The 14,601-nt window shown below is 36.7% G+C and overlaps 1 protein-coding gene across 3 annotated transcripts in view; it reads right to left on the reverse strand.

Moving 5' to 3' along the window:
- Positions 1 to 14,601, reverse strand: part of Fstl5 (follistatin like 5) — a 507,741-nt gene that overhangs the window by 157,756 nt on the left and 335,384 nt on the right. For all 3 annotated transcript variants that reach the window (XM_035451280.1, XM_035451279.1, XM_035451277.1), the window contains exon 7: positions 5,330 to 5,450. In XM_035451280.1, the coding sequence (XP_035307171.1) occupies positions 5,330 to 5,450 (121 nt within the window). The remainder of the gene's footprint in view (positions 1 to 5,329; positions 5,451 to 14,601) is intronic.

The following is a 14,601-nucleotide window of genomic DNA, read 5'->3' on the forward strand; positions in this document are numbered from 1 at the left end:
ACATCCTAAGATGAGTCAGTAGTGACACAAACAATGTGAGAGTCACCAGCCACTATCTGATTGAATTTACGACCCACTCCATCAGATGGAATACAGAGAGCCAAGAACCTGAGACCAGATAGGTCATGAACATAGGAGAAAACAATACTACAAATACTATTATTCTGCAAAAAGAACATAGCAAAGAATGACTCCCAATGACATTTTGGCTGCAACCATGTCTTGCTCAGCCATCATCAGAAGCTTTTCTGATGGGAACACATACAGAGACTCACAACTGGATCATGGGCAGAGAGGGAAAACTGGAACATTCAGTTCTAAAATATAATAACATAATAAGATCTGTACCCTCAACTCTTGGAGAGCAATGTGGGAGAAAAGGTAGAAATATCATAAAAGCTAGAGTTGGTAGATAACATCAAGGAAATCATGTCTTTCAGAAACAGACTCACAGAGACTGCAGCAACATGCACAGGTTCTAACATAAGGGGTTTCTGCACTAAGAGGGTGAATCAGAATCAATCAGAGGGGGAATTAAAAACAATCTTCCATACCTAACTGAGGGACTACCACCAACTGACAAACACTTGGAAAGGAATAATAAGTGCTCTCCAGTGGCATTTCTCTAGGTATATTTACATTACTAAAGGCTACACTTTATGCCCAGAATTAGATGCCCAACATGAAAGAAACTCAATGGTGTTTTTATAGATTTTTCTGTCTCATATTGTTTTATTTTAGCATCTTTTATTTTACTGTTTTTTTCTTTTATATCAGGGTTTCTCATTTTGTGTTTCTTTGTTGTGTGTGTGTGTGTGTGTGTGTGTGTGTGTGTGTGTGTGTGTGTGTGTGTGTGTGTGAATGGGTGTTTCTGTATATCTCTCTGTGTGTTTGAGTGTTTCTTGTCCTTTCTGGTGTTTCGGTTATGATTTTTATATTCTAGTTTGTTTGATTTATTCATTTGCTCATTTGTTTTCTAAACAAAGAGAAATAAATAAGGCATGGATTAGATGAGTGGGGAGATTGGGAGGTTTTGACAGGAGATGGAAAAAGGTAAGCCATGGCCTGAATATATCTTATGAATTTTCAATATAAGAGGAAAAATAATAAATATTTTAAGGCCTAATAATCAATAAGTAATTGACCTCATTGAAGTCACAATGACACTAAACAGACAGACAGATACATAGATAAAGTGGAGAACTGGAGAAACACTTCAGTTAAACAAGTATATTCTGTGCAAATTTTTAAAAAGCGTGATAAAGTACCATGGCCAAAAAGAAATTACATAAGAAATAATTCATTTTATCTGTCTGTGTATATGATTGTGAGTGTGAATGTGTGAGGCAAGGTTGTAAAATCCATAAGCTTTATCCTAATTATGTACTTCATATAGCAAGTAGAGGTGCATATATATACACACACTATATAAACACACAGGAAGTACACTAATTGATTGTCACACACACACACACACACACACACACACATACATACATTTTAATGGTTAAAATCTATGTTTCAGTAAGCAGATCTAACACTTAATGTACATCACCATACTACATTTTCTTTTAGCATAATAGAGTTTTTATATCATAATACACTTTTGATTAAATTATCCCTAATCTATTCAGGAAAACTTTAATGTTGGGAATTCAAGGTGCATTAAATGTAATAGAATAAATGAAATGCTGATTTTATTTCTAATTTGATACTAATTCGAGGATCTATATATTTAGGAAAGGAGAGAGCAAATAGAATCTCATACAGGCAATAACTTTATGTTGAGTTTATTGTAATTCATTCATATGGTTAAGGTAGATGTTGGATGAAGCTTCATGTCTGAGGTCTCTTTTTTCTGTTTCAACCATACTCCATCTCTGAGAAAAACCTGACATCCAAGAAACAGTTCATTCACAGGAGAGAATAAAACAGGAAACATACACTGTGATTGGGCATGAAACCCACAGTTTGGCTGAAGTCTCTGAATTTTGCCGCTAGAGCTCAGTGAGTAGGTGACTTGCAGAATAAACATGCTACAGAAGGGCTCAAGGAGCTGGAACTCTGAAGGCCAGCAGTGTATAGTGAGTGAGTCTCCTGACCTCCCATACACTACAAGCTTCTTGCAGCATATTCTCCAGCCTGTCTAGAAATACCAATTTGAACCAAACTTGCAGAGCAAGTGATGAAACTGTGGTTTTAAAATATAGCTCTAAAGCAGATACAATATGAACTAGGCTCATTAAAGAAGGAACAAGAGGCTAGGCTGAAAGATTGGGACTGAGCCTAACTGTAAGTGATCTTAAAGGTTAAAAATTAGCCACTGTCAAGAGACCTACCCTACCTGCAGAGTGGAGGGTGGATGGGGTGGGGAGAAATGGGGGTTTGGAGGAGTGTTTGGGGAAGGAGGGAAAAGGGATTGACATGTGAAGCAAGCTTGTTCCTAATTTGGACTAATTAAAAATATTTTTTAAAAAAAACTAACAATCTAAGCAATAATGGAGAGACTACCTTAAATGCCCTTCCCCAATAATGAAATTGATGACTACCTTATATGCCATCCTAGAGCCTTCATCCAGTAGCTGATGGAAGCTGAAGCAGACACCCACAGCTAAACACTGTACTGGAATCCAGTTGCAGAGAGGGAGGAGTGAAGAGCAAAGGGGTCAAGACCAGGCTGGTGAAACCCACAGAAGCAGCTGACCTGAACAAGGGGGAGCTCATGGACCCCAGACTGATAGCTGGGAAACTAGCATAGGACTGATCTGTGATCATTGGTGTCACTGAGGAGGCCTCGATAATCTATGTGGCTTCTGGTAGTAGATCAGTATTTATCCCAAGCATAAGAATGGACTTTGTGAGCCCATTCCACATAGGGGGATAATCTCTCAGCCTAGACACTTGGGGGAAGCCCTAGGCCCTGTTCCAATTGATATGACGGGACTTTAAAGATTCCCTATGGAAGGCCTCACCCTCCCTGGGTAGCAGAAAGGGGATGGGATAGGGAGTTAATGGAGGGCAGGGTAGAAGAGGAAGGAGAGAAAAGTGGGATTGACATGTAAGACAAGCTTGTTTATAATTTAAATAAAAAAATAGAAAAAAGAGTTCAAAATTAATTGTTACAACACAGTTTGGTAGAATATCTGTGCTTTAATTATAAAAGAAGGGAGAAATTTCAGGGTGCTGGACTTGTCAGCTAGTTTGAAGCCAATGACTACTGAAAAGGAAATGAAGATGGGTCTCCTTGTGTCAGTTACACTGGGCTTAATGTATTCAGACTGCAAGCAGCCATAACATAGATTCAACTGGAAGACTGGCTGAGATGTTGCTCCAGTTCAAAGCACCTGAACCTCAAACAATGTATACCATTGATTTTTCTTCTCTACTGTTCCCCCTTGGAAGCTGACTTCACACTAGGCCCAGGGCTAGTTTCCTGCTGAGTTTGGCCCAGAAACCACTCCTGGAATTAATGCTGTTGTGTGTCAAGGATCATCAGATTCCTTATGTTTTCCCACTTTATTCTATTTTTTAATGTCTTTTAAAAAATGAATCCTAAGCTAGCTTCCAAATCCCATAGAGCTAAGGAAAAATTGAATTTCAGATGTCACTAACTATATCTCCTGAGTTCTGCATAGATATTCACCACAACACTTAGCTCATTGTATGCTGGGGACTGAACTCATAGCTTCATGGTTGCTACACAGGCACTGTACCAACTGAGCTAGAACCCGACCCCATTTTCTAGAATTTTAAAGCATTTTCTTAATTATGTTCATGGACATTGGTTTCCTCACACTCTGTCCTTTGGCTTCTTTTTCTTCTTTGTAATGTTACTTCCAAGGCTCAGATTTCTGACTTTACATCCAATCTCAAGGTAATCTAATTAAGCTTGAGCTTGATTTGATTAAAACTTTAACTGAAGTACCTAAATATACAACTAGGGCTGTCAGTCTTCTCTTGACTTTTGCATCAATAATTATGTCTAAATTAACATATTAAAAGCTAATCTCACATAGTCTCTCAGTGTGCTCTTTTATTCATTCGAAGCTCTGCCTACTCCTCAATCTCATCTCTAAGACCTGTTTTTACTGTCTCTCACACTTACACTTGATTGTCAGTGACAGTGACAGGTCTACTTTTAAGCATTCTCCAAATCTGACCCCTACTGAATTACTGCATAGTCTGTATCAGGACACAATTATTTATTTCCCAGTGACTATAATATTTTAAGTATTCATTTATTTGAAACAAGTTAAAACATGCCAATTCTCTACAACAAACATTTTCATACTTTTCCAGAACATTAAGAGAAAAAAAAAACCACACAATGTAGATATATATCCACAAGATTATAGGCTAGGTCTCCAAACTCATATCCTGATTTTTCTATTATGAATGCAAGTATGCATACCAGTCACACTGTCTACTCCCCAAATCAGCCTCTGTTTGTTTTTTAGATCACAGAGTAGATAAATAATACATATGATAAAATATGGAACATAGTACTAACAATACAGCATACATAGTAGTCTATGTCAACTCAGGTTAAATCTATGCTAAATAAATGGTTTGGATATGTTTGCTTGATTAACACCCCAAACCACTGAATAAAGCATCACAATGTAAAACATCTTCACATGAATAATTCTGTCCCAAAAAACAAACAAACAAAAACTTAGGCAATCCCTCATTTAAGTCAGTCTAGTCTCAGTTATAGTTAAGGATGGTCTTCAACTTCTAATCTTCTTCCCTCTGCAACACAGATATTGAAATTACAACTGATACCACTATACAGAGATAAATAGGAATTTAATATGTCTAAATTAACATATTAAAAGCTAATCTCACATAGTCTCTCAGTATGCTTTTTTATTCATTCCAAGCTCTGCCTACTCCTCAATCTCATCTCTAAGACCTGTTTTTACTGTCTCTCACACTTACACTTGATTGTCAGTGACAGTGACAGATCTACTTAACAAAAATATTAACAATAATATTGGTAAGAATAATCAAACAGCTGATCTCCTTTAAAATTCTAAAGAGCTAGTCTTATCAGTTTCTAAAATCTGTGTATGTATGATTGATATTTTCAATTAAAACCAATAACTTAAAATTCCTATGCTTTAAAATATTACCTTGTAATTGTTTATAATGACTAAATTGTAACTAATTTATAATTCACTTGAGGACTTAAAAAATAAATGATGCTATATAAATAGTAAGTCTAAAACCTAAAATTAGAACCCTGCTAAAATTAAGGCACTATCAATTCAATTGTGACATTATCAAGTGAAGCATAAAATAGTGACAGCAACATTATTCTTCTTACCATTCACTTGAAAGATGTGTGTCTGATGTACATGTTCATAGCCATCTGCATAGCAGGTATAATTGCCCATGTGTACTGTGGTAACCTTGGTGATATACAAGGACCCATCATCGCCAAAGTCCTACAGAAAGAAAATAAATCACAGAGTTGGCTAATTGAGGAGTCATTTCTATTCAGGAGAAAAACAAAAAATATTAAACATTTTAAAAGGTCTAAAGATGTAAGATGTTGACTTACCTTAATATTTCTTTAATACATTCTTCCCTTAAATATGAACTTTCATTGATAAATATAACTTTCCCATTTTATTTGATATGTATAAATTAACAAAGTATGATAGTATAATTCAATTTTATACTTTGAATTTTAGATGAATAAAAGTCTTTCAAAAACTTTTTTTATCACTAAAAATATATGCTAATTACATTTTAGTCTTATACTTAGCCACCAATTTTTATATCACTTAGAAGTATAAGTATCAAGAAAAATAGCAATCAAATCAATATGTTCTCAGTGAAAGCATTTATAGACATATCCTGAGACATGGTATTTTGTTTTACATTGTTTTGTTTGAAAGCCAGTGGCGATTAAATCATATTCTCACTTATGCTAAGCATGAAATCTAACATAATACTAAACTCTCAAGGAGGATTTAGTTTTAAAGATTGTAATCTACTGGCCATTTGAATAAATAGCCATGCTCTTTGGTATTCTGGAGAAGAAATGCATAGCTATTCCTAGGGAAACATATTAAAGACTCACCTCTTTATCACAACTGAGTCCAAGTATTAGCCTTGCTACTGCAGGGTGCAAACCAGAAAATCTGCAATTTATAAATGAATGTGTGCAATGGGGAAAACTGACAAATCTGTTTTTAGGTTCTTTGGAAAAACTGCTCTTATAGTCTGCAGAGGCTTTACTAAAGCCCAACTGCCTGATCTCTGTAAGATGCCTGTGAGTGGGCATTCTGACCTCTCTTCTTCCTCTCACCTTCTTGCTTCCATGATAACTTCGAATCAATACCTTGTACTCCTGCTCCCTGTGAACTCCACTGTCTTCATGGACTGGAGGGGAGGGAAAGCCTTCAAGCTCAACCACAGGGAAAGGTCTCTGTGGGACTATTCCACAGTCATCAAAATCTTAGGTTTTCATGACTTTGTTTTATTTAAACAAAACAAAGGGAATGCTCTGTTTAACAGTTCTATCCCATAGTCCCCTTGGGAAAAAAGGCACAGAACTTTTAACATGATATTTTTTTTGAACATAGGTACTTATTTGAGATCACAGTAGGCTGAAGAACAATTTGGAAAGCAAACTGGTGAATGGGACAGCCATACACCAAGTGACAAAAGTTTGACAAAGAAGTCAGAACTACACACATAAAAAAGACAGCATCTTCAACAAATGGACATGGTCTAACTAGAAGGGTGCATATTGGGTAATTTGAATCACCATAAACAAAGCACAAACCATAACTCCAAATGATCAATGACATCAACACAAGACAAGATATACTCAATATAAAAGAAGAGAAATTGGGGAATAGCCTTGAATTCATTGGCACAGGAAAATACTCTTTGAACAGAACACTGGAAACAGTGGCTCTAGGAAAATTATTAATAAATTGGACCTCATTTAACATTTTGTAGACCTCCCTCTCACTCTTCCTTGAATGAATAGAACAGCCTCTTCTTCAAGCCTCCAAGAACCTCTATATTCTGTCTGTGTTGAGTCCTTAACTGGACAAAGTACTTCTATGGCAGTAGGCCTAGAGTAGTGAGCACAACCTCCTCTACTTTAGTTGACTTGGATGCTTTATTTCTAATGATTTCCTGGTATACACAACTTTGCAGAAACACTTAATGGATTTAGCACATCTTTTATGAGACAATTTTCCTGGGGAATTGCAACATACATATGCATGTACTCTCACCAAATGATAACTCATGCTCAAATCCCATAGTTCAGTCACAGTCCAATGACCCTCAGTACATTGTGGGCAAATACTGAACATAACTGTGCTATCTTTGTATCCAGTTATACCTTAAAATTCGACTTTACAAGCACCAAGAAACAAATTGAATTTAAGTATGTTTTGTTCAATATTTTACATAATGATAATATAGACAGACCAGAAAAATTTGTCTTGAAATAAAACTCAGTAAAATGTTTTACTAAAGAATTAAAAATAAATAAGTAAATTAAACCTTTTGAAACTGAAAAAAGCTTCTATATGGCAAACGACACCATAATTTGGATACATTGGATGATACATAAAAACTATTTAACATTCCAATGTTGGGTTGATAGCTACAATATACATAACTAAAAGATGGACTTTAAGAAAACAAATAACATAATAAAAATACAGTATAGCACTGAGCAGAAAGTTCACAAAAATGACACACAAATGTGAGAAAAATTTAAATAAATGTTCAACATCTTTAATCATCAGGAAAATACAAATAAAAGTTATTTTTATATTTCATCTTATACCAGTAAGAAAGCCAAAATCAACTTATTAAAATTACAAGTCATCGTGGAGAGGATGTGGGGAAAAAAGGAACACTCTTCCATTTCTGCTGGGACTAAAAACTTCTATGTAGGGATCACTGTAAGCCATTCCTGCTAGAAACTGGCTACAGGTGTGCCCGACCATGACCATCAGGGCATGGTCAAGGTGATGTCAGGGTGACACGGGATAGGGTTTAAAGGGACAGACAAGGCACATGGCAGGCTCTCTCTCTGGACTCCTTTGCTTTGCTGCCTCTGGCATGCTCTGGCTTTTTTATGGCTGGCATTTATGTACTAAAAGATATCTTAACCTCATGGATTATGTATCTTCCTTTAATTCCCTCAGGAAGCTGTGAATAGTCTTATGGCAACTTGATATGCCATGGCTTGTTGATAGACATGGAAGGCTTGCCATTTTCTAAGAGGAAGAAGGATGACTAGATTGCAAGGCAGTGGTGGAGGGATAAGAGAAGAGGGAGGGAAAACTATCATCAGTCCGTAAAAATAAATTAACATACATAATAAAAATAATAAAAGAATTAGGAACCTAACTGTTAGGTTTCTCTTCCTGATGGGTTAAGAGATTATTGTCACTCTCATGGGCTCTCACCACTGTGATCCCACAATGAGGTCCTCAACAGAGTGAAAATGAGTTCATGGTAATGCCCTAGAGTTGTCAAAAATATGAGACACATGCTCTAAAAATTGTGTCCTTAGATACTTCATTATAGTGGTAGCAAATGACCTAGTTGGCTAATGCCATTTCAAGAATTGTTTCTTTCCCCCTTTCATTTTAATATTAGTATGTTAACATTGATCTTCAATTTTCAAATATGCTGCTGAAGTTTTAATTTGTATACAGGATTTATGAATGCAACCTGGGGACTATCTGATTTTGTTAAACTTCATTAACTTTGTCAACACCATAGGTCCAAAGAATACTTTCCCTTAAAATGTGGATTTTATGTATTTATTTTTATTTAAATTAGAAACAAGCTTGTTTTACATGTCAATCACAGTTCCCTCTCCAGCCCCTCCTCCTCTGCCACCCACCAACTCCCTATCCCATTCCCTTTCTGCTCCCCAGGGAGGGGAAGCCTTCCATGGGGATCTTCAAAATCTGTCATATCATTTGAGGCAGGGCCTGGGCCCTTCCCCATGTGTCTAAGCTGAAAGAGTATCCCTCTATGTGGAGTGGGCTCCCAAAGTCCATTAATATACTACGGCTAAATACTGATCCACTACCAGAGCAATCCACACTGCCAGAGAAGCTAGGAAACAAGGAGGATCCTAAGAGATACATACATGGTCCCCAGGAGAAGAGGAAAAGGACAAGATCTCCTGAGCTAATTGGGAGCATGAGAGAGGGGAGGGGGGTTAGAAGAAAGAGAAGGGGAGAAGAGGAGGGGAGAGGAAGACATGAGAGAGCAGGAAGATTGACTCATGAGAAGAAAAGAGGATATGCCATCCTAGAGCCTTCATCCAGTAGCTGATGGAAGCAGACCCAGACACCCCAGCTACACACTGAGCTGAACTTCTGGAATCCAGTTGCAGAGAGGGAGGAGTGATGAGCAAAGGGGTCAAGACCAGGCTGGAGAAACCCACAAAATGCTGATTTAAAAAATAAATCATTCCAACATTGTCATAGCAGTGTCCCAAAGTATTTGTGGTATACTGACAACTTTATCTATATTTGTATTTTCTGTGTTTCTGTTGAAAATAGCTTCACCCAATTACAAATTGATTGAAATAAAGAAAATTACTGGAAGAGTATTGAACATTGGCCTGACAGTGACCAAAAAGGATGTCTAAACTGGGAGGGGGGTAAAAGGGAAGGGATGGGGGATAGAACATGAGGGATCAAGAAGACAGAATTGGGGGAGGGATGTGTAGGAAGAGAGCAATGAAAGAGCTATTGGTAGAGAGAGCCAATATGGGGTTGGTGGGAAACCTGGTTCTAGAGAAATTCTCAGGAATCCACAAGGATGACTCTGGCAGAGACTTCAGTCTGCAACAGTGGAGAGGGTTTCTGAATAGGTCTTTCTCTTTAATTAGATTAGCGACTACCCTAATTGTCATCATAGAACCTACATGCAGTAACTGATAGAAGCAAATACAGTGATCCTGGAGTTCAGATGAAGAGAGGGAGGAGGGATCATATGAACAAAGGGGGTCAAGAACATGAAGGAATAACCACAGAGATAGGTGACTGAAACTAGTGAGAGCTCACATATTAAGGACTGACAGCAGGGGAACCTTCATGGGACCTAAATAGACCCTTTGAATGTGGGTGTTAGTTACGTGGCTTAATCTGTTCAGAACTTTTCTAAATTGTGATATGAGCATGTGTTACCTGCACAGCATGAGATGTTCTCTCTCCCCCCTCTCTCTCTCTCTCTCTCTCTCTCTCTCTCTCATTTCTTAATATCTTTCCAGGTTAATGATGGAGGCTTTAGAAGTATAGTTTTAGGTGAATGTGATCATTTATCCATTTTTATGTAGAAAATGTTTACTTACAGTGTCATTTTGCAATCTCTGTTAATCTTTAGTTTCATTTTGCAAGTTAAAAGGCTGAAATATAATCCTGAGTAACTTTGTGGAAGTCTTCAAACTTGGAAGGTAAACAAACTTGTTCTGGAATTGTTAACATGTTTTACTTTTTGTGTGATAGTTTGTTTATGCTTTGACAAATAAAGCTTGCTTGGAGTTAAAGGCCACAGCTAACCACTAGTTAACCATAGAGGTTAGGAGGACTGTAGACAGAGAGACAGGAAGTATTAAGGCAGGATGGAAAGAGGATTTCAGCATTTTGGATGGAGGAAGGGACAGATAGGAAGCAACTGGAGGCTGTTCCCAGTTCTTTGATCTTCCAGGTTCTTTTCTCCCAGTATTTAACTTCTTATTTTTTTTTTATTGAGATAAGTTAAATTAATGCTTCCTTCTCAGCAGACCACCATTAATTCTCAAGGCTACCTATTGCTATTATACATAGACATCAGAACTATTCCTTGTCTTCTTCCTAATGCCACACCTCTAATCTTTCAAACTAGTACACTCTCAGTACTTTTCTAACCTAAGTAGTTCCCCTGAAGTATTAGATTTTATTGCTCAGCCATGGTTGAGAGCTATAGTCAGAGAACAGGCACTCTGAATTCAGGAACAAAATATAGCCTCATTCTGAATTCCATTTCATCTTCACAGTCTGCCAGCCAATAGACACTCTGTGAGAAGATTAAAACTTTACGTGCCCCTTCACAATTATAAAGTAGCCTCAAGCATGGATGTCTGGAAGAGCTAATAGGAAAAAATTCCAAATCATGTTTTGTGTTGAGATTATGTCCCATATTCTTTTCAGAACAATGCAAGCAGAGAAGAACATATGTAGTACATTTCCAAACTTCAGAGAATATTTATGGATACTCCCCACTGACTACAGTTAATCACGGAAGAGTAATATCAAAATGTGCAAAAGTGAGTGGAAGATCAGCACTGATAAGAGCCTATAAGGAAACAATGTTCCCGTGTAGTTATTTAGAATATAAACCTGTGTTTTTGGCCAGCATTTCTTCACAAGCATTGCTTAGCTAATTATAGTAAAAGAGATAAACACAATCTATTGAAAATCGTTTCTAAATTTAACTTCAGTTTTCTTTTTATATTAGGATTCTCCATGAATTTCTTAATTGGCACTAATATTACTGTATTTTCAAATGTTCTTTTCTATGCCAAATACTTCACTTTGATTATACAAATATTTAAGTAATTCCCTTTTTAATTCTGATTATTATAGTATGTTTTTACCTTGTCAAGTAATGAAAATTACATTCTGTCTACAGCCATACCACCCTAAACATGCCTGATCTAATATGATGAAAAGAAAATTAGATTCTTAGTTTTTCAGATTAAAAAACTTATTTTTATAAAATAACAATAAAATTGAGTAAGTTTATAAAATTAACTAAAGTACTGCTTTTGTTGAAATGGTTGGGTCAAAAGACAGTTCTTTCATGACTCTTTCTTGATGAGATGAATTCTTTTTTTTTTTCCTCTTTTTTTTTTGTTTGAATTAGAAACAAGATTGTTTTACATGTCAATCCCAGTTCCCACTCCCTTCCCACCTCCCCTACCACTACCCTGCAACTAACACCCTACCTATCACATATCTTTATTGCTCCCCTGGGGGGGGTGAGGCCTTCCATTATGAAGAATTCATATCCTGAGGGCTTGAGAGATGGGCTAGCATTTAAAAGTAGAATCCTTGTTTCTCTTTTGGAGGAGCCAGGTTTGACACCAGCTGCCTAGTTGTTCACAATCCTCAGAATCTCCCTTCCAGGAGTCCTGGTATCCCCTTTTCACCTCTGTGAGTGCAGTCACTCACTTTGGGCACAGACACACAGAAAACAACCCATATAATAATAAAAAAAAAAAAAAAAAAAAAAAAACAGAATGCATAGTGTGACTCCTTTACAACATGAATGAAAATACCCTAGGGTTGTGGATAGGAGAAGGATAGATGGGTTATTTATTTATTTATTTATTTATTTATTTATTCACTTGCTTGTTTGTTGCTTGTTTATTTATTTATTTATGAGTCCTTATTTATTTATTTGGACAGGAGCTAACTATATATCCTGGCTGGCTTACACATAAAGAGATTAATGTCTCTCTGTCTCTCTGTCTCTCTGTCTCCTGTTTTTATTTTTTATTTAAATTAAAAACAATTTTATTTTACACACCAAATGCAGTTCCCTCTACCATTCTCCCCACCATTCCCTCATCCCACCTCCCATCCACTCCCCAGGGAGGGTGAGGCCTCCCATGGGGGATCATCAATGTCTGTCACAATTTGCTGCAGGACTTAGGCCCTCCTTCCTGGGTGCTTTCATTTGTGACACACATAATCAATCCCAGCTAAATGGTGATTTAAACAGAGAAATGGAAATAAGTGGAAGTCCAAAGAGACTTAGGAGAAATCATCCATATATGTACACACACTAGCAGAGCTGGGAACAGGCTAGGAAGGTCCACAGTACACATGAAAAATATATGCAAAGAACTTGAAAATAGGACAATAGATACTATGTAAACTGAAAGAGTAGAACAACCTAATGGAAAGCAACATAAATGGCCTGCTTGGCACATGGGATACTCTGGGTCTAATTCCCAGTACCCATACTTAATACATATATGAAGTTCTAATTTCCTTATTTGGAGAGCTTACAAGAGTTAAATTGGAATGATGCAACAGGAAGACTGCATCACAGACCACCTTCACATTAGTGGGGGATTGTTCTAAGTGTTACAAAGTTCCATGACTATCAATTAGGCTACACTTTTGAAAAACTGAAGAGTTCTCTGCTCTGAATCATTCTTTAAATTTGGGGAAAGACCTCTGTGACCTGATGAGAAGTATTTCATTGCCATGAAGCTTATCATATTACATATTTATCACTTAATATTAGGAAGGATTTCACTGGATGCAGCTACGTGATATCACTTTTATTGGATCTGCAATCTATTAAAGTGAAAAGACAGTTGAAAGTTTTGTACTAATTCCAACAAGTACAGACAAACACACATGTTATATTCTAAAACAAGGATTTAAAAGTCATTGTCTCTGTGTTATACACATATATTTACTTAAATATGTGTGTATATGTATATAAATATGTGTATGTACATATATATGGAATATATATATATATATATATATCCAGATTAATGCAAAATTGTAATTAGTGTTTGTGATAGTTTGAATGTAATTGGTTCCCATAATCTCATAGGAGTGGCATTATTTTGAGGTATGATTCTGTTGCAGTGGGTATGACCTTGTTGGAGGAAGTGTGCCACTGTGCTTTGAGGATGCCTATGCTCAGGATATGTCCAGTGTCTCAGTCAATTTCCTGTTGCCTGTAAAATGTTGCACTCTCATCCCCAACACCACATCTGCCAATAAGGTGCCATGACCCCCACCATGATGGACTGAACCTCTGAAACAGTAAGTGAGCCACCAAAATTAAATGTTTTCTTTATAATAGTTCCTGTGGTCATGGTGTCTCTTCACAGCAATAAGAAACCTCACTAAAACAGTGTTCTAATCTGAAATTCTTGTCAATTCTCCAGTTCAATGTATAGTTTTATGCTTTTCACTTAGCTGAAGATATTGAGTATCCTCACTTATCATACTTGAATATTTATCTTTATCCTTTCTGTTTTTTCCTTAATCTGTAACTGGATATTATAATTTCAGCATTATTTTACCATCTAATTTGTCCTCCTAAAGAAGTCATACTGTTTTTGTTGACCTTAGAAAATTCAAACGAAATTGTTTGTTTGGATAACAGTGATTTGAAAACACTGACCTGGATTGAAAGGCAGCTTCACTTCTGAGATTGTCTTTTATTTAAGTTTAATTTCCAAACATATATTACATGGGTATGGTGGTTTGAAAGAAAATTGCCCCCAAAGAGTGTGGCACTTTTAGGAGGTGTGACTTGTTGGAGGAAGTTGTCACTGTTTGGGTGGGATTTGAGGTTTCTTTTCTCAAGCTTCACTCAGTGTGACAGTTGATTGATTTCCTATTACCTAGGAGTCAAGATGTAGGACTCTCAGCTCCAGCACAAAATCTGCCTGTATGCTGCCATTGCTCCCCATCCTGAAAATAATGTACTGAAGCTCTGAAACTGTAAGCCGGCCACCTCAATTAAATGTTTCTATTCATAATAGTTGTCATAGTCATGTTGTCTCTCTAGAACAAT

This window comes from Cricetulus griseus (genome assembly GCF_003668045.3).
Source record: "Cricetulus griseus strain 17A/GY chromosome 1 unlocalized genomic scaffold, alternate assembly CriGri-PICRH-1.0 chr1_0, whole genome shotgun sequence".
Taxonomy (NCBI): domain Eukaryota; kingdom Metazoa; phylum Chordata; class Mammalia; order Rodentia; family Cricetidae; genus Cricetulus; species Cricetulus griseus.